Source organism: Antechinus flavipes, chromosome 3, assembly GCF_016432865.1.
Source record: "Antechinus flavipes isolate AdamAnt ecotype Samford, QLD, Australia chromosome 3, AdamAnt_v2, whole genome shotgun sequence".
Lineage (NCBI taxonomy): Eukaryota > Metazoa > Chordata > Mammalia > Dasyuromorphia > Dasyuridae > Antechinus > Antechinus flavipes.
In genome coordinates, this window is record NC_067400.1 from 598,782,877 (window position 1) to 598,801,867 (window position 18,991).

The window sequence follows — 18,991 nt, forward strand, 5'->3', positions numbered from 1 at the left end:
CCCCAGAGCCCCCGGGGCCCCCCAGCACCAAGCAGAAGAGCTAGACGAACCTGACTCCGGCCCCGCTGGGGCCAAGGCGGGGTACCTCGGGAGCGGAGCCGAGCGGAGCCAGGTGGGGACGGACGGGGAGCGAAGGGGTGGGGAGCAGCGCGGAGGGAGAGGAAGGCTCATTCAGAAAAGCCCGCCACAATCTCACTGCGCTTTCAAAACAAAAACAAGCAGCCGTCAGCCGCACTCACGCCATCAGGCTGACACGCACACACACACTCCCAGCGTTTACAGACTCTCACTGCCGCCCCCTCCTACTGGCATCCTGCTTTTTTCTCTCACAGGCTGACTCCTGAACCCTCAAACATCCCGCTCCCCCCAAACACACCTCCTTACATTCACACGATACCCAAACACTCCTTTAACCTGCTCCCCCCCGAAAACACACAAATGTTACACCGTTACTCCCCGCCGCCTCAACCGAAGTCAAATACACCCTTCCTTACATGGATCCCCGACACAACCTTAAGCTGATACCTTTCAAACAAGGCACCCCCAAAATATACACCCCTAATGCTGACGCCCCTATAATAATACAACTCTTACTCGGACTCCTCGAAAATACTACTTATGATTACCTGAAACACACCTTTTATGCTGACACCTCCAAAAACACTTGGCGTTCCCCAAACACACCCATTACAGGGACACCAAAACACACGCCTTGAGACACCCCCAAATACACACGAGCCTTTCCAGAAATCTCGCAAAGCTTGTCCTCACAATAGTACCCCTCAAATACACACACCCCTTTTACTTGTACCCCAGCACGCACACAGCCCTGCACACAGTAAACACCTCAGAAGCCCCCTCCCGCCACCACATCTACACCAATAACAATGACTTACGATGGCACCCTCTCAGAGACAGCCATCTCCTCGCCCTCGTTACACACTCGCGCCCTCGCCACCAGACCCCAGCCACGGGACACAATACTCACCCCCTCTCCCCGCCCTTCGCACACCCCTGGCACGCTGCGCCCGTCCACAACACGCCCCTCGAACTCTCCAGGACACTCGAGACACCTTTTCCTCCCACTGTCATAAGCACGCAGGCACCCTCGCACGCGCGCACGCACGCACACACAAACACACCACACACACACTTGTAAAGCACAGCTGCAGGAATGTGCAGCCCTCCCCTCTTCCTAGCCCAGCCCAGCCCAGTCCAGTCCAGCCCCGAGCCCGCTCAGTTCCGCACACCGCAGCCGGACCGAGTCACAGGGCTACGGGCTTGGGGCAGCGTTGTCTCCCCGCCACAGCCGTGTGCGCTGCTCCGGCCAATGGTGGGCCGCAGCGGTGAGCTCACTCACCACAGCCCCGCCTCCTCAGCTGCCTCGGCAAATCCGGAGGTGGGAGTGGTCGTGACGTCACCAGGATCCGAGGAGAGGCAGGCGTCCGGGCGCCTGAAGCTCTGGCAGAGTCGGGACTGAGCAGGCACTGCGCCCCCTGAGTCCGCAGGGCGCGGGCTCGGGGCTGTGCTGCGCGGAGGGCGCCTGGCCTCCCGCAGAGGAGGAGAAGGGAGGAGAGGGAAGGGAGGGGAGGGGAAGCACAACGACTTCGACGCTTCTCCGAGCATCCCTACTTCCCATTGATCCCCAGGACCGCTCTGGGCACATTCAGGACACCCGTGACTCAAAACTGCCTGTCTCCCCTAGCCCAGGTCCAGCTCCCCTCGCTCTTCTTCCTCAAGTGCCCACTCGTGGAAGAGCCACAGCAGTGGCTCTCTTGTCAGCTGAGAGGAAGGCCTGCGTCGTGCCGTTCTGCCCCCGGAGCCTCGTTCCTAAGGCCCCACAGGGCTCACCCGAGCCCAGTGTCGCTTAGAGCCCCTGTTGGGGCCGGGACACGGGACCAGGGGTTCCACGCGTATACTCTTTTCACTACTGTCCCCGTGTGCGAGCCCTCCCAGTCCCTCTTACGGACTTGCCCTCTTTCCTCATTCCCCTCTGCAGCTCAGTGGGGCGTTCCTGCCTTCTATCCGCCCCTCCCCCATCCTTCAGTGTCCCCCGATCTAGGCACTCAGGACGGTCTCTTTGGCTGAGCCTGCGTTGTCGGGGACCCACCTGATTGCTTCCCCAGCCCTCCTCGTTCCCTGCCCCTTCCGAGCATCCCTCCCCTCCCCGGGGCTTCGCGGCTCGCCCCCAGCAGCCCCAAGAGTCATGGTCACCTCACTCCCCTCCCTTGCAGTCCCGTTCCCTCCCCGCACCTTCCTCTGGGAGGAGGGGGGTGCCTTTGTTGGCCCTGCCTCCCTTCCCCCCCTCCCATCCGGCGCCGCCTGTCCGCGGAGCCTGCAATGCAGCCGCGGGAGGAGCCCTGCTCTGCGGAGAGCGAGAGCGAGAGGGAGACAGATCTGGAGAGCGAGAGACAGTGAGAAATACAGAGATGGGGGACAGAGGGTGTATATGTGTGAGGCATAGTGACGGAGACTAGCAGGCGGCGGGGAAGAGGCTACCGCAGGGGAGAAGGAGGAAGGGCGAGAGAGAACAGAACCAGAGGTCCAAGGCAAGAAGGAGCTGTCCCAGGACGCTTCAGAACTGAGGACAGCACCCCAGGAAGCTTGGGGGGGGGGGAAGGGGGAAGGCGTTGTGGCCCTAGCTAAAAGTCCAGAAACACAGCAGAGAGGATGAGCTCAGAGGAGCAAGCCCCTCACCGAGGCTGAGCGGAACCATTTCTTGGTATGGGAGCTAGAGCCAGGTCCCATTAAAGACGGAATCTTCCCTGATTCCTTACTGCTTACGAAAAGAAGTACGAACTATTTAGCTAGGCATTCAAGGCCCTCTACAAACTGTCCCCCAACTGACTTTTCCAGACTTCTCTCCCAATAGTATCCCACTTCTCCTGTCAGATTGGTCTGCTTACTATCAGCCAAACTAGCCATGAGCTTTCTGCCCATTTTCCTTCCCACTTATTGTTTTTCTCTCTCCTCCTACATTTGTCTACCCAAATGCTGTTGATTTCCACGTCCTCATGAAGTTTTTCCTGACCACAATACCAATCTTTTGCACTTATTCCAAAATGAAATACTCCACAATGGCCCCAGTTTCCTCATCTTTAAAACAGGAAAGTGGATCTAGACGGCCTTCCAGGTCTTCTCCAATCCTAGATCGGGGATACTATGAATACACAACTTTCTGACATACTTTTAATTCTTTGCCATGTAGAGAGGCGATATGGCCTGGTGGAATGGCCTCCGGAGTCAGAAAAACCGAGTTTCAAGTCTTCCCTCTGACAATATACTATAGCTACATGACTATGGGCAAATCACGCTGATTCTGAATTCCAAGAAATTCTCTCAGACAATGAAATTACAGAGAGCTGCTGATCAGTACCACTGGAGGGAGTTTCCACACTGGAAGTTACCTCCAATAATAAAACATTTTGTATTTATAGATAACTGCCGTAGAATCATAGACTGTTAGTTGCCAGGAAATCCTATAGCTTTAGGATTGGAAACATTCTGGTCCATCTCATCTGGTTTTAGACTGGAAGAAATGGTGGTTCAAAACTCTGAAATCACTTCTCCAAAGTCATAAAGGTGATAAGTAGCTAGATTGAGACGGTTACATCATTTCTCCTGGCCCCAAATCCTTGGGTCCTTCTACTGGCCAAATTCTGAGATTGTGTAGCTCTTTCCTTGGCAATGGTAATTTTATAGACCATGGAACAAGCTTCTGGAGTTTTAGGTCATTGCCCATGCTCACTAAAGATCAGTCTGGTACTTGGAAAGAATATTGGGGCGTCATTTAGTAATATCCTCTTATTTTATGGAGGAGGAAACTAAAGCTCACTTTCGTTTGGATCATTTGCCCAAGGTCCGCTATTAAGGATTCAGACCCTGATCTTCAGATTACAAATCTAAAACTCTTTCGAGATTGAGCACATTGTTGACACTAAGTAGTATTAGGTCACCGTTTAGCTCTACCCTTCTGCCTGAATGGGAGCTGCTGGGATCAACTGGGAGGGCGAAGTCTGGCAAGAATAGCCTTAAGATGTTATCTGCCAGTAACCACAAACCAATAGAAAGATTCAGTAATTTAGAAATTTTTGTTCTGCTGATTGTATGCTCAGAGAATTAAATGGAACCTGGAGCCTTCCCCTTTCCAGTATTCCTGCATCCTTTTTTGGTTACAGGTTATAGATTTAGAACTTCAAGAAACTTTAGAGATTCATTCCTGATCGTTTTCTCACAATATCACCAGTATTCTGGCTATCAGGTTCATTTTCCTTCTTCCATAAGAACCAGCCATTCTAGCCATCATCTTAATCTTTACCCTCACTCCTTTATAGCGTCCTTTAAGTCACATCTTCCCCCATCAGAATGTAAACTACTTGAGAGCAGGAACTGTTTTGTTTGTATTTGAATTCTTAGCACTGAAATTATCAATCAATTTCTTTTTGTCTATTCCAAACCCCTCATTTCCTTTTTTTAATGGATGAAGAAGCTGAGAGCCACAGAAATGAATAGATCTGCCCAATACTCCACAGGCAGTAAATGACAGAGACAGAATTTGAAGCTATATTACCTTAGAGACCCAAGATCTGAACTCTATATCTAGCTCACTTTCCAAATCAAACATTTCACTGAGCAGTTTCAGGTGGCAGATGATTCAAATTGCGAGTACCAATTTCTTGTTTGTTCTGAGCCTCCTACTGGACGGTGGAATCAGTCCTAGTCCCATGACCTCTGCTCATCCAAAGTACCTATCTGCGCTCATCAAAGAGTCTTAAGGAAGGGGAAAATATACTCATTGCACAGTACAAGGAATCTGGCCCTGAGGGTGATGAGGAAAGTGGCAGAGTTTACTGTCTTTGATCCCCTCTGATGGGAGCCAGGGTCTATTTATACACTAATCTTTTTTCCAGTAGATCACTCTAACCTCCAATATAGCTACTGGCGAATCAAAGCACAGCTAGTTATGAGAGTAGTGATAGGGAAGGAAGGAGATTAATGTAACACACTAGCATCTGTGACTATCACTGCTCACTACTAGGGACAACCTCTTTTGCCTCATTGCAAGGTCCATCCTGCGTTAGTTAATCAGAGTTCATGGGAAGAACTCATCAGATTTACTTTAAGTGGCATAAATGACATCCAATCTGGGAGCTTCTCTTGCTAACTATGTATAAGATAGACTTGTCAAGGAGCAGATTTTTTTCCTTTGAATTGTTCAAGTATGTTAGAAATCCAGCAATAAGTCTGTTCTCTAATAATTAGCTTGGACCACACAAATGCCTTTCAGTCATTTTTTTTTTTAACCTGGAAGGAAGAAAAGTAACCTCTAAAGAAAATATAAATAACTTGTGGTAATTTAAGGGTAACATAAGCTATTGGGGAAATTCTGGGAAATACTCCAGAAATTTACTTGGCTGGTCCTATAACATCCCACAAAAGGAGTGGACCTACACAAAGCCAGACTAGCCCATTAATAGTATAATAATACAAATCACCCTTATGAGAAAGTATATGACACAATCTGATAAATTCAAACTGGCCAGTTTTACAGTGCATGTTTGGAAACATAATTGACTCTGTCTCTAACTCCAAGAGTCAAAAAACTGAAGCAAATTCTGTTTTGGTGAGGAGAGACCACAGAGGAGAGTTGACTTTTGTCAGGAGAGGACTTGGGAGACTGGATACAGGTGAAGAATCTTAAGACAAGGGACCAGTGATCTTCCCATTGATCAGAGAAATCTTCCCAATGACAGGAGCACATCTTTCTCCTCACATGATGGTGTCCTACTGTAGTTATAGCTCTGCCATTTTAAATTTAATTTCTGTATTTTTTCCATTGCATTTTAATAGCAGCGAGCAAATGATATGAGCACACTAGTTAGATTTAGATAAAATTTGTTTAAGAAACCAGTATAGAAAATTGTCTCATGAGGAGTGTGTGTGTGCTTGAGCGATGGACCTTTACCAGCCAGTAGAATGTGAATTCTTTTGAGGAAAAGGATTGCCACTCTTTTGTATTTGTGTCCCCAGTGCCTGGCACATTTAATAAACTTTTTTGGTTAGACTTACTATCAATGCCACATTACAGAAAGATGAAATCAGGTTAGATCAATTCAATTCACTTCAAATTCCAAAGACAATATTTGAGTTAGTAGAGAAGTAGAAATTACAGTTTGCAAGATAGACATGTTTGTGAGTTTCCAAAGATCTATAAACAGATGTTTCTCCATTTTAAAAGCCCCCATGACAACAAGAAAGCCAACCTACTAACCTATTGATGGTAATTTTCTACCTATCCAGGGAACACCAGGAAAACAAATAATATATTTTTCAAGTTGTGTGACATAATTTAAAAATAGGATGAAACATACCATCTCACACCCACTAGAACAGTCAAAATAGCAAAAATGATAAAAATCTATCGTTTGTGAGTTTTTTGGGAAAATTTTTTTTTGCTTGTTTGTCATCAATCAAGAAGCATTTATTTAATGCCTGCTATATGCAAAACTCTGTACTAGATTTTGAAGATACAAAAACAAAAACACCCCTACCTTCTAGAAACTTACAATCTACGGACAAGATAAAACTAATATGTAAAAACAAAGCTATTTATGCGGAAAGCATTTTTTTCCTCCTGTAGGAGAATACCAGAAACAAATCTTGAAGAGAACTGTTAGGCCACAGTTCTCTTTTATTGTCCTAACTCAGTTTCCCTAATTATCCTGACCCAGTCCTGACTCAGTTTTTCTAATTGTTCTGCTTCAATTTATAATTGTCAGCTCAAAGCTCTGTCCTGCAAAATCTCCCCTCCCTCTTTATCAAAATATTTGATAAGGATAAAAGATGTTACGTTTTAGAATATCAGAATGCCTCTCCCCATCCCAAGCTATCTGAATATCAGATACTGTTTTATCAAGATACTTCTCTCCATCTCCAGTGGCTCACCCCACACTGTAAGAGTCCTGTTCCCACTCTCAGCACTGGGACTCTGCCCTTGCCTCAGTCTACTCCCTGAGTCTGAGCCATGTATATATAGGTCACTGAGAACTCTCATTGTTTGCTGGATTCTTGGAAATGATAGTCTCATTCACCCCTGGGACCAAACCATGGATCCATTTGGTCCCAGTAAATTTCTCCCTTTAAATAAATTATTAATTTATTTAATCTCTATCTAATCTATATCTCTATCTTGCCTCAGTTTCTCCAGCATTATAGAACTATGGCTTCTAAGAAGGAAAGGTGAGGCTTGCCCAAATTCAAAGCCAGCCATTGATGGATTATGGTCTTTGAGAGCTGGAAGGAGCCACACAAAAGGAATCATTCTCTCCTGTGTTTCAGCAGAACCAACTGAGAAAGATCCACTAACAGTCTGGATTAAGGTGAATAATAGCCTTAAACAAGCAGGGATCCAAGAGAAGGGCTTTTTGAAGCAATCTGATTCCATAGAGTCACACTGGATAAATACTGACTGCACAGACTTGGGAGGAAAAGGGGTGGATGAAATACTTGACTGTGGACTGGGAAAAAGGTGACTCAGAGAATACCATCCAGGCCAGAACAAATGAAAGACAATGCACCACTCAACCCTCCCACCAGCTTCATCATTACAGTCTTTATTTTGGGCCAGCCCGAAACCGGACCATTCCAGTGATTCAGACTCAGGACATAAACATGTAATCATCGCCCTGGTGGAAAATGGGTAGTTATTGACTATGATCTCTGCTAGCCCCCAGGGGAAAATGAAAAGTAGCAAAATATTAGCTAATCCAACAGTCACTTTTTTTGTTTTGTCATGAAGTCAGGCCTTTCTAGGTGTAGGGATGTGGGTGAGAGCCATAACCATCCTAATTATGTTTTGATTAGTATAATATTGAAGTAATTTTTCACTCTCTGAACCCAAACTGACTGGTGTTCACTCACCAGTCATAGAACGGTCATAGAATCATGGAAATCTCAATCATTGGAAGGGTGCTTAACAATGCATCCCACCCCATTCATGAATTCAATTTGATTCAATATATTTTAACAACCATTATTATTAAGTGCAATGTACTATGCTAGATGCTGAGGATAGATAAGACAGTTTATGCCCTCATAGAGCTTATATCCTATTTGAGGATTCAACATGGACTTGTATGTAAATATCAGAGAATCTGATTCAAAAAAGAATACCATCTCAACTACTATCTCCCCTAAAAGCTTGATGGAGATCGGCTTGGAGCCTGAATCAAAAATCCTTGTGAATAACAGGCTCCCTTTGACTCCTAGCTATGCTTGAAGCCTGAGTTCTGTGGCCATTTTTTTTAGGGGAGAAATCACTGCAAAGAGCACAGCTTTTTTCTTTCCCACTACTGACACCAAGCACTTACTAACCATCCCCACTGATCAGGCAAGCCCAAGAGCCCTGGCAGTGGCAACCACAAACCCTGCTCATGGCCCAATCCAGAAGCAACGCCTGTGGAGAAGGAACCTGGCAGCATCTTGGGCAGGTACCAGAGCCCCAGCCTCCTCAGCATCTAGAGCTACAGAAGATCCAGAAAATATAATTCTGGCAATTTTTGTAAGGGTTTGGCACTGTCAAATGGTTAACACCAGAAATGACTGAGGTTCTCTGCAGAAATGACATTAAAGAAAAAGAATATTCCATCTGCTTTGCTGTTGCACGCAAAAGATCATGGAATCCTTTCATTTGATTTGAAGTTGAAATTGCTAACAAATGTTGTCTTCCTCCCATTAGGATGGCCGCTCCCTGATAGAAGACAATGCCTTACTTTTTAAATTTGTAATTCTATTGCTTTGCGTGTAGGGAGTGGTTAATGGATGCCTTGTCATTCATTCATTCATTCATTCATTCATTCATTCACTGATTTTCTCACCTCTCCTCTATACTTCTTCTATTGGAATGAATGGTGTTTTTCAAAGCACAGCTGAGGTAATACCTCCTGTGGGAAGCCTTTCTGGATCTGTCTAGTTGTTAATGCTCACTCCTGCCTCAAATAATCATCTCTCTATAACCTATGTGTACATCTCTGTACATCTTGTATCATAACACAAGCTTTTAAGGGTTTTTCATTTTATCATTTCATTTTATCTAGCTTGTCGCTTTGAACATAATTGGTGTTTAATTTGTTCCCCCTTAAATTAGATTGTAACAGCAAAAAAGAGAAGCTTAGATTGGCTTTTCTCCATTCTCTGCTCTTTGGTCCTTCTCCTTCCCTAAGCATCAAGGAAACTCCTCTTGTCCCTTCTCTTGTGTTCTATGTAAAACTGCTTTGGAGCTAAGGCATCATGATGTAGTGAGTGTGATAGAAAGCACATTAGACTGTGAGTCCTGAGACTTATGTTCCAGGAGATCTGAAGCTTCTTGGGGACAGAGGCTAGGTCTTTTGTTTGTTTGTTTTAATATCCTTAGTGTTTGGCACAATGGCGCACAGTGGATGCTTAAAGAATGTTAAATTGAATGGCATCCTCCTTAACAAAGAAGATAAAAGCAGCCCATCAATAGAGGAAATAATGTATGGGGGAAAAGAAATTGCATATTTCTATCTGGAAAATTATCAGAACTGGTTATGGTGGTAACAACTTAAGTATGGAAAAGGAAAGGAGAAGAGAAAAAATATATGTACATATGATCTGCCTGTGTGGATCCTGGTAATTAGATGGGAGCCTCTTTAGAAAAGACAATAGATTTTCCCAAAGTATCCCACTTAGGAAATGGTCCTGGGTTTCTAAAGCCTCCTGAAAAACACCCTACTCAACACATTTCTGTTGGAATAAAAATCGCATATATTCATATAAAGTAATTAGGACTTCATATAAAAAGATCTTAAATTGTATTATATTAAATTAAATTATAGACTGGCGTTCTTTTTATTGTCTCCTTAAATTTTTCCCCCTCCTGAACTGGTATCATTAGATGAACATTAGATGTTTTTGTCTGAGGGCATTGGGTGGTGGTGGAATAGCCATAATAATAGAGTGTCAGTCTGGTGAAATGTAGAGAGAATGGGGGGAATGAGGTGAGGTTCAGTGGCAGAGTCAGAGAGATCTGGCTTCAAATCCAGCCTCTGACACATACTGGCTGTGTGACCAGAGATGGCATTTAACCTCCCAGAACCTCAAGAAACTCTCTAAAACACAGGGTTACAAAGAAGGTGCATTTTACCAAATGTGAATTTTACCAAAAGATAAATTAAGACAATTCTTCAAGAACAGTAACAGTTTATTAATAGGGTACCAAACCTATTAATCAAGAATGGGCCAAATGACATACTCTCTCTGGCCAAAAGACCCTGAATTGAAGATGCAACTCATTTTTAGAAGCTTTGAACAAATGAAATAACAAAGAACATATAACTGGCTTGTGTCACGGGGTGAGGGATCATGATTGGTTACATTAAATAAAGTGGTCATAGCATAAAGAATGTGGGATGGAGACCACCTGTCTATCCCTAAGGAAGGGATCCCAGCTGCATCCTGAGGTCACTGATAAAGACCCAGGTATGCAAAAGAACTGGTGCCTGGGGGATTAAATAAGACCATCTTTTAAAAAGATGGGACAAGGTCAGTTAGTTCAGTTATCCTTCTCAAGAACACAAACCCTGAAGGAAATGCTAATATAATGTTTTATGAGCCTATTGAGAACAGAAGTTTTCTTTGACTAACAGTCATGGTGGGAAAGCTTATGCCTAACTTCAGAGACAGAAGAGATGGAACTTTTGCACACATGAGTTTTTTCACTTAGAGACAGAGAAAAGGCTTTGGTTTTATTAGAATACAGAATATGATCATAGAATAAAATCACAGAGTAAAATCAAATAGAAAATACAGGATCAAGAATTGAATGAAATCTAATCTCTAATGAAATCCCAGGTCCAGAGCAAAAAAAAAAAAAAAAAAAAAAAACAAAAAAAAACCCTCTCAATTATGTTTTCAGATTTGCAAAACACTTTATGTACAGTATTTCATTATTTCTGATCAAATTGCAAAAAGAGGTGGACATTTCCTTTCCCAAGTACCAAGGGAAGCAGGAGTTGCATAGACATACATGGAAACTATTTGGAATCCACCCACTTGACAAATACTGTCTAAAGGTCAAGTGCTGGCATAAATGAACTGCTTTAGAGTTCCCTTTCCATGGAAGTTGATTAGTCCTAAAAATAAAAAAAAATAAATGCTGCCGTCATTGAGATTGGGATCATACCTGTCACGTCACAATCATTTCCCATGAGGCTGACATTTAAGATGGCTAACCAAAAGGAAAGCGTTATTTTCATCCTTAAGTATATTTAGAAGTGATCGACATCACAGGCTCCTTGTGGAAAGAAGGAACTGACATATGTAACTTGCAGTGAGTATGCATCCCAGGTGCTAAAATGTTAGAAATTTTCACTACTTCTTCAGGGAAAGGCACAAAAGTCTCACTAAGACTTATTTTAGGGGGGGTCTCCCTTCTCCCCTTGGCTGCCTCTCAGACTGCCTAGTTTTGAAGAACAGTGCTCAGGTGTTTTTCCTGGCTCCCCGTCCTCTCAGTCACTTGTTAGAGCTCTCCCTTCTGAAATGATTTTTGTATTTATAAATTTATTCAATAGATACAAATTAATTTGTATTTACTTCTGTGTCCATGTTGTGTCCCCCAAGAGAGTGGAAGCTCCTTGAGGACAGGTATCCCCTGCCTGCTACACTGTTGCCTTTGCATTTTCAGTGCTTATGCTGATGAATATGTGACCTCGCTGACTCAGCTCTTCCTCTTTTCTTGCAGAGCCAAAGCCACCTATTTTTGCCCACCCCTTAGGCCCTTGCCCGTGTCCTCCCAAAAGCTCACTGCAGGAACAAGGTTCTTTGTTTGCTACAAGGACGATGAGCTGGAGCCTTTCCTCCATTTCTCCTGATCCTGAGAAAACCTCAATGGAACCCTCTGGCTGTCCCTCTGTCATCACTCATGAATAATGAATGAAAAAAGCATTTATTAAGTTCTTCCTAAGTGTAAAGCACTGTGCTAAGCCTAGGGATACAGACAGAGCAGAAAGTCAGCTCCTACTTTCAGGGGGTCACATTCTATGAAGGAGACAACACATTTGGAGGACTTCAGCTGCAAGTCCAATGCCCCCATGATCCTTAGGGGGCAGCAAGAAAGCAGGGGTTAATATCTATGATAAATTTCCACTGATAAAATCTGGGTTTCTCGTGTTAAACTATGTTACTTTGGTGACAAGAACTTTCTTTCTTGGGTCTTCATAACTGAGGTTATAGCACCTGCAGGAACACCTCCATACATGATAACTTTCTTCCCAGGATGCTGGCTGAAGGAAATGGACAGATGACCAACCCATTTTTTTACTCCCATCATGCATTGCCAACCTGATCTATTTTACTCTTATTCTTCAAAATTCCTCAAGCATTTGTTTCTCAGCACCTAGAATTTTCTGGACACATAGTAGGCACTTCAGGACACAAGTAATAGAGATTATATGGACTCACTCTGAGAACCATTAAATTGTTTGTTTGGCTCTGTTACATATAGAGCTGAGAAGAGAGATGTTCATTAGGACACGTGAACACCCACCAAATTACACTTGTCTCTAATGCTAAAGTGAGATGTTCCTCTGCAAGGAAAAGAACTTTCAATGACACCATTTGTTTTAAACTCACTTTCAAGTGGCTTGGAATGGTGCCAGCATCTTTAACCAAATATAAATGGGCTCCCACTCACTTTCTCACCAGCAGTTAAAAAAAAAAAAAAAAAAGCAAGAAAGTCAGGGGAAAGAATGATTTAAAAAAAATTTTTTTAAATGTATTTAAAAACTCAAGTTCTTTCTATACTCGCTGGTTTTGCTCTTTAGGTCTCATCTATACCTCTCACACCTCAATAGGAAGAGTACCCCAAAGGTTCATCCTCTTAAGGCTCTGCTTAGGCTGGGCTGAGGGTGGACTGGAGCTAGCTGGATTCTTTTGAGAACCTCAAAGCTTTTAAGATGGGCAGCCCCAGAGCACTATGGGAATGCAGTAAATGGGACAGAAGCCTGTAATTACCACGACATGGGGCACTGCTGATGGCTTTTTGCAGCATCTACCAAACCATCTTGAGTGGTCTGAAGCAGCTCCAATCAATGTTGCCTCTTGGTCCCCACTGAGAGTGGAGAATTCACTTCAGTTCCTGTGGTGGGGTCCCTGAGTTACCTCAACCAGGCCTTCAGGTGCAGGAGCAAACGTGATCTATTTTATAAAACGATAAAGTCCATGCATTTTTTATGGCCTAAAAATTACACTGAATTATTCACCTCTTGCACGAAATGGCTGAAAGTTGTATCACTGGCTTCCATTTTTCATAACTCAAAAAATGTGAATTATTAAGTAGCGCTGCTCTCTGCTCCTTCTTCGCTCCCTTGGCCCCATTTCTACACTCGGTTACTTCCTGGTATCCGTTCCTGGTAGGACAGGAGGGCAGAAGAGGGTGCTTGGCCAGTGAGGAGACCTGCAGCAGGGATGTCTGGAGTCTGGATATTTCATCACCAAGACCCCAGCCCCAGAGGAGGAGGGACAGTCCCAGAGAGGTGAGGTTCGGGAGGCTCTCACACACGAGGGCCGTGAATGGAATGGCTTCTGACTCTGATATTGCAAAATGGAAGATATCAAGAGTGCACTTCCCTGTCTTTGGAAAAGAACATTGCTTGAGTCAGGGGGGCCATTTGCGAGATAGAGATGGGAGGCAGGTTAGTTTACAGAACAGCACAGGCAGGAGTGAACAATTTAACAAGGTAATTGAAATAATATGTTAGCAAAATCACCTTAGTAGATGAGTTCTCTTGGAATTTCTCATTTAATCTTATTTCTTGTCGAACTGAGCTGAAATTTGATCGGATGCATGTGGCTACCTGGGAAGGCATGGGGATTGGTGCCATGGCCTTCACAGAAGATAAAGTCTTTACCAGGATCATTCATTCCAGTCCCCAAGACACACACTCACTCCTGCTCCAATAATAGACATTCTTCTGTTTTAGAGAATTGCTGGATATTTTATCAACAAAACGAAGGGGCAAAGGAAAAAAAAACCCAATCTCAAATCAACCACACCCTCTGTAACCTTGTAGTTCCAAAACCTGTGGCTCCACTATTTATAAAAGCAAGGCATGGACTAGCAGGGAACCTCTCCATCGAATGATACCGGCTACTGTGGATGTGAACCCAGCCCTTGTAAATCTGTATGTGTGACCCAGGGCAAGCCATTGAATTCTCTCAGGTTTAGTTTACTCATCTGTAAAATGAAGGGGGCTTAAACAGGTGATCTAAGGTCATAAGGTAGTGTGTGTCAGAGGCAGGATTTGAATCTGGGTCCTCTGCCTCAAAAGGCATGTGGTCTCCTGAGGAGGATGCTAGTTTTGGAGAAAAAAGGCAAATCCTGGCCAGCCCTGTTCAATCTGGGCGACCTTCAGCCTCTGCCCTCAGTTTCCCCCTCTGTAAAAATACGGGGTTAGGCCGATGGCCCATTCAGCTCCAGATATCTGAGCTTTTCTCCTTGTCGCATACTACTTCCCCCAAATGGACTGGATTGCCAGTTCCTTCCTGGAAGAGCAGATTCCGGATCCCTGGTGTGGGAGGCGGAATCCCTGGGCCAAACATGAGAATCCAGGATGATTGAGGCTTTGGGGGGGAGGTCCCCAGACCCCAGGACCAGCTGAAGCTTTCTGGAGAAAGTACAGGATTCCTCTTGGTATTTTGAAAGGCCCTTAGACCTCTTGCATTCTGAAAGCCGCAGACCAGGATCAGGATGACGCAAGCTGGCTGATGAGAGTCAAATTTAATTTACTTAGGAGCTAAGGCATAATTACATAGAGTGGGTCTTCCAGGCGGGGTTCCTGCCCTTCTGGACTCATCTCTTTTATTCTTTGGATTAGCAACCAGTCATTAGGAAGCCCAGGAGCCCATTTTTCCTCCTGAAGCTGGCATTACTGTGTCACTCTAGGATGAATCACAAGATGCTCCAACTTTAGAAACGTATCCCCAATATCTTCTAATTCCCTCCGCCCAATCCCCCCATTCTTGGGAGAAGGCGTGTGGAAATCTGTCTCCTGGGCCCATCTGGGCCCAAGGTTCCGGACGGAGAAGAGGTTTAAACCTCCTCCATCTGGCTTAGCCCAGCCCCAGGTCCCTGAGCTCTGAAGAAGTGGACACAGAAAAGCAGAATCCAGAGCGAGAAGATGCCTCCGTGGCATCTGATCCATGCACCCTGAACAAGAGTTCCCCAAAGGTGGGCCCGGAGACCTCCAGGGAGGAAGGAGGGCGGCCTCCCCAGGCTTCTCCCTGACCTCTGTCTCCGAGGTTCGGGTTCTCCCCCTCTAGAACCAGGGGAACTTCAGGCAGGACTTGAATTTCCCAAAGACCCTTCTGTCGTCTCCAGAGTTTCCTCCTCCCCATTTCCCACATCCGCGGCACAGCATGGCCACACTCTGGTGAGAGGCAAAAGCGGCAAGCTTCCTGCTCCCGGCCTTCCCTGTCCGAGGCCCTGCCCCAAGCAGGAGTGGGAAGGTCCGGGGCCTGGACTCTGGCCCCAACGGTGCCCGGACAATGGCAGCGGAATTAACGCCGCCCAACAGTTCCCGGCATTAAATGTCTAAAAGGCTCTTTGCTCCCTGATCTCATGTATGTCTCGGGAGAACCCTGGGGAAGGGGCCCTACAGGCATTACCGTCATCCTCAGGAGACACGTGGGGAAACTGAGGCTCAGAAAAGCTTCCCTGGGACCACGTAAGCTGGCTTCCTGACTGCAGAGCCCCTTGGGCCTAAAACAGGCCTTTAAAGCTCTGCCACTAGGGAGAAGCGTAGGCCGGGCTGTAAGGGAGCTAGGCCTGGGAAGAGCCAAGTTCAAGGCACTCCCTCCCCCCAGACATTTGGGAGCTTGTGACTCTGGGCAAGTTCCTGAAGACTCTTTGTCTCAGGTTTTCCAGCTGTAAACAGAGTTATAACAGTACTTCCCTCCCGGGGTTATTGAGGGGATCATATGAGACCATATTTATTAAAGTGCTTGGCACATGCCTGGCACACAGTAGGTGCTATTTAAGTGCTAGCTATTATGATGACGCTGTGCTTTGTCAGGGTTTAGAATAGAAGGCATGGGTTTTTAATTCCCTCTGTGTTAACTTGGATAAGTTGTTTCACCTCTGGGTGCCTCAGTTTCCCAACATGTAAATTTAGGGGGCTAAACAAGATAATTTCTAATATCCCTCCCCCCCCCCCCAGCACTAAAATTTGTGATTCCTTCCCCAGAGGTACCTGCAGAAAGATTTTTTCCTCTTTTACTTCCATACAGTTTCTGTTCTAAGTAAATCAAATGAAATATTAGTTGAAAAGTCTGGAATATAATAGGTGCTTTTAAGATGCTTGCTGTCCTCCCTCATAAGGGAATAAAGCCTTGGAAAGGGCTTTGGAATATATGGCTTCTGGCCTTCCTTACTCCAAGGCTATGGGATTCGAAGGTCCCCTCAGGTTTGCCATAGATTCAATACTACTTACAGGACAAAACTGGTCAAAAGTTGGGGCAAATCAATAATGAATCCATTAATAAGCATTTATTAAGTACCACTGTGTGCTGGCGGTTAGCTATGTGGTACATTGGGACAGACAGCAGGGCCTGGAGTTAGAAAGCCCTGAATTCAAATCTGGCCTCTTACATCTACTGGCTGTGCGATTCTGAGCAGCTCATTTAGCTCCATTTGCCTCAGTTTCTTCTTCTGTAAAATGGGCTGGGGAAGGAAATGGCCAATCATTCCATCATCCTTGCCAAGCAAACCCCAATGGGGTCAGGAGGAGTCAGAGAGGACTAATTACAGAGTAATGTGCCAGGCAGTGTGCTAGACTCAGGGAATACAGGAGCGAAAATGAAGCAATTTTTGCTCCCGAGGACTTTATATCTACCTGGGGAAACAACACGTGCACCTCAGAGCATCCAAAGTCAATAGAGAGCAGAGGTAGTATTTAAACCCAGGCCTTCTGGCTCCCAGGCCCCAGGGGCCTGTTGCTGTGTGCTATGAATTGTCTATAAAGGAGCCAATGTGAGTCATCAGCACTCATTAGGAGACAGAAAGCAGGCTCTAGCAGCCCAGAGAGGTTCTATCAGTAACCAGGCACCTTCCACCAGGGACTCCCACCCCTTGGCTTTGAACCCAAACCACCTGGCCCCATCCATCCAATGCAAATCCTGCCATTCTGCACCTCAGCCCCTCCCCTCTGGTCAGGTCAAGCTGGACTCCCCCATGAAGGTCCAGTTCTGGTCCCTGGGACTTTCCCTTTATCCCTCCAGCCTACCAAGTTCCCATCTCTCTCTTCCTCTAAGCCTGGTCGCAATCATAGGAGGAAGAGCCATGTTGCCTTCCTTGACCCCCGCCATCATCACTGACCACAGGCTCATAGGGTTTAGGGCAAAAAGAGATCTTGAAGGTCATCTGTTCCAGTCCTTTCATTTTACAGAAGAGGAAACTGAGGTTCAGGGGGCAATTTGCTGGAAGTCACAGGGATATTAGTAGCCAAGCTGGGATTAGAAGCTAGTTCCTTGGCCTTCAAATCTCCCTCCCCCTTTTGGACTATTCCCCTACTGACAATCTCTGTGACATACACTGTCACAATTATATACCTTGAGTTGTCTGTGAAATCCCACTTATCCTCCAAGGCTCAGCTTAAGTCCCACCTTTTCCACGGTTTCTACCTCTCTAACTTCTGGTGACAATTTATTGTTTATACCACTGCCCTGCCAGTGTATGTTCTTAACTCCCCAACTAGATTACAGCCAATCCTGGGGCAGATCTTATAGAGAATCACAGACTCTCAGGGTTGAAAGAGATCTCAGAGAGCATCAAGTTTAACCCATGTGTAAATGAGCATCTCTCCTTCCCTCCCCGACCTGCATTTCTAATATTCCTAATAAATTCAAGTCATCCAAAAATTTCTCAAATTCTTCCAAGGAGGAAGAATGCATTGGGTAATTGGAAGAATTAGGAATATTTTTTCTGGACATCAAGCCAAAAGCAGCATCTTTTCAACTTTTATCCACTGTCTTATCCTGGAGCTTAGTTGAACAAGTAATCTCTCTTAGTTCTTCAAATGTTCGAAGTCCCCGTTACATGCAGGGCTTCCTGCCACTGGCTTTCATTTCCTGTCTGAATAGAGAGGAGGAAGCCATCACAACTCTGCACACAACTCGAAGCTCCCCAAGTGATGTCAAGTGGTGCCTTTCTACAGGATCAGAGATTTTAGAGTTGGGAAGTTGCTTGGAAACCATTTAACTCAGCCCTTTCATGTTACTGAAAATAGAGAACCAAGACAGGGAGGCCCTTGCTTAAGGTCAGGGTTTGAACCCAGGTTTTCTGACTGCAAATACAATCATTATGGCTGGAGAGGAAGAGGGAGGAGAGAAGAGAAGGGAAGAAAGGAAGAAAAGAAGGAATAAAGAGAAAGAGAGGAGATAGAGGCAGACAGAGACACAGAGAGACAGAGAGATGGAGAGAAAGAGAGAGTGACAGAAAGACAGTGTTAGAAGATAGAGACAGAGAGACAGTGACAGAGAGAGACACAGAAAGGCAGAGACAGAGACAGATAGAATGAGAGAAAATAAGAGACAGAAAGACAGAGACAGAGAGAAACAGAAAGAGAGAGGCAGAGAGGGACAAAGAAAGAATGGGAGAATGAGAAAAAATAAAAGACAGAGACAGAGATAGACAAAGAGAGAAAGAGAGACACAGAGAAAAAGACAGAAAGAAAGAATGAGAGAAAATAGGAGACAGAATGAGCGAGAGACAGGGAGAGACAGAGACAGAGAGAGGGAAGCCAAGTTAAAGGCACGAAGGCAAGAATGTAATGCTGAGTTTAAGAAGCTCCTTGTAGTCTAATTTGGCTGGAACATAGAGAATGTCAGAAAAATTAATAGGCAATGGGTCTGGAAAGGGAGACTGGAGCCAGATCGTAGAGGACTTTTAAAAGGAATTGACTGGATAGGGACATCA

At 45.1% G+C, this 18,991-nt stretch overlaps 1 protein-coding gene across 10 annotated transcripts in view; it reads right to left on the reverse strand.

The window, feature by feature from the left end:
- Positions 1 to 18,991, reverse strand: part of CAMTA1 (calmodulin binding transcription activator 1) — a 1,246,754-nt gene that overhangs the window by 68,434 nt on the left and 1,159,329 nt on the right. The window contains exon 1 of one of the 10 annotated variants that reach the window (XM_051988664.1): positions 989 to 1,290. The exons of 8 other annotated variants lie outside the window; for them this stretch is intronic. Coding sequence is in view for 1 of the 2 variants with exons in the window: in XM_051988660.1 (XP_051844620.1) it covers positions 51 to 171 (121 nt within the window). In the remaining variant the exon portion in view is untranslated. Of the gene's footprint in view, positions 1 to 50; positions 969 to 988; positions 1,291 to 18,991 lie in introns of those variants that run through there. One more of the 10 variants, XM_051988660.1, reaches the window with a different exon arrangement.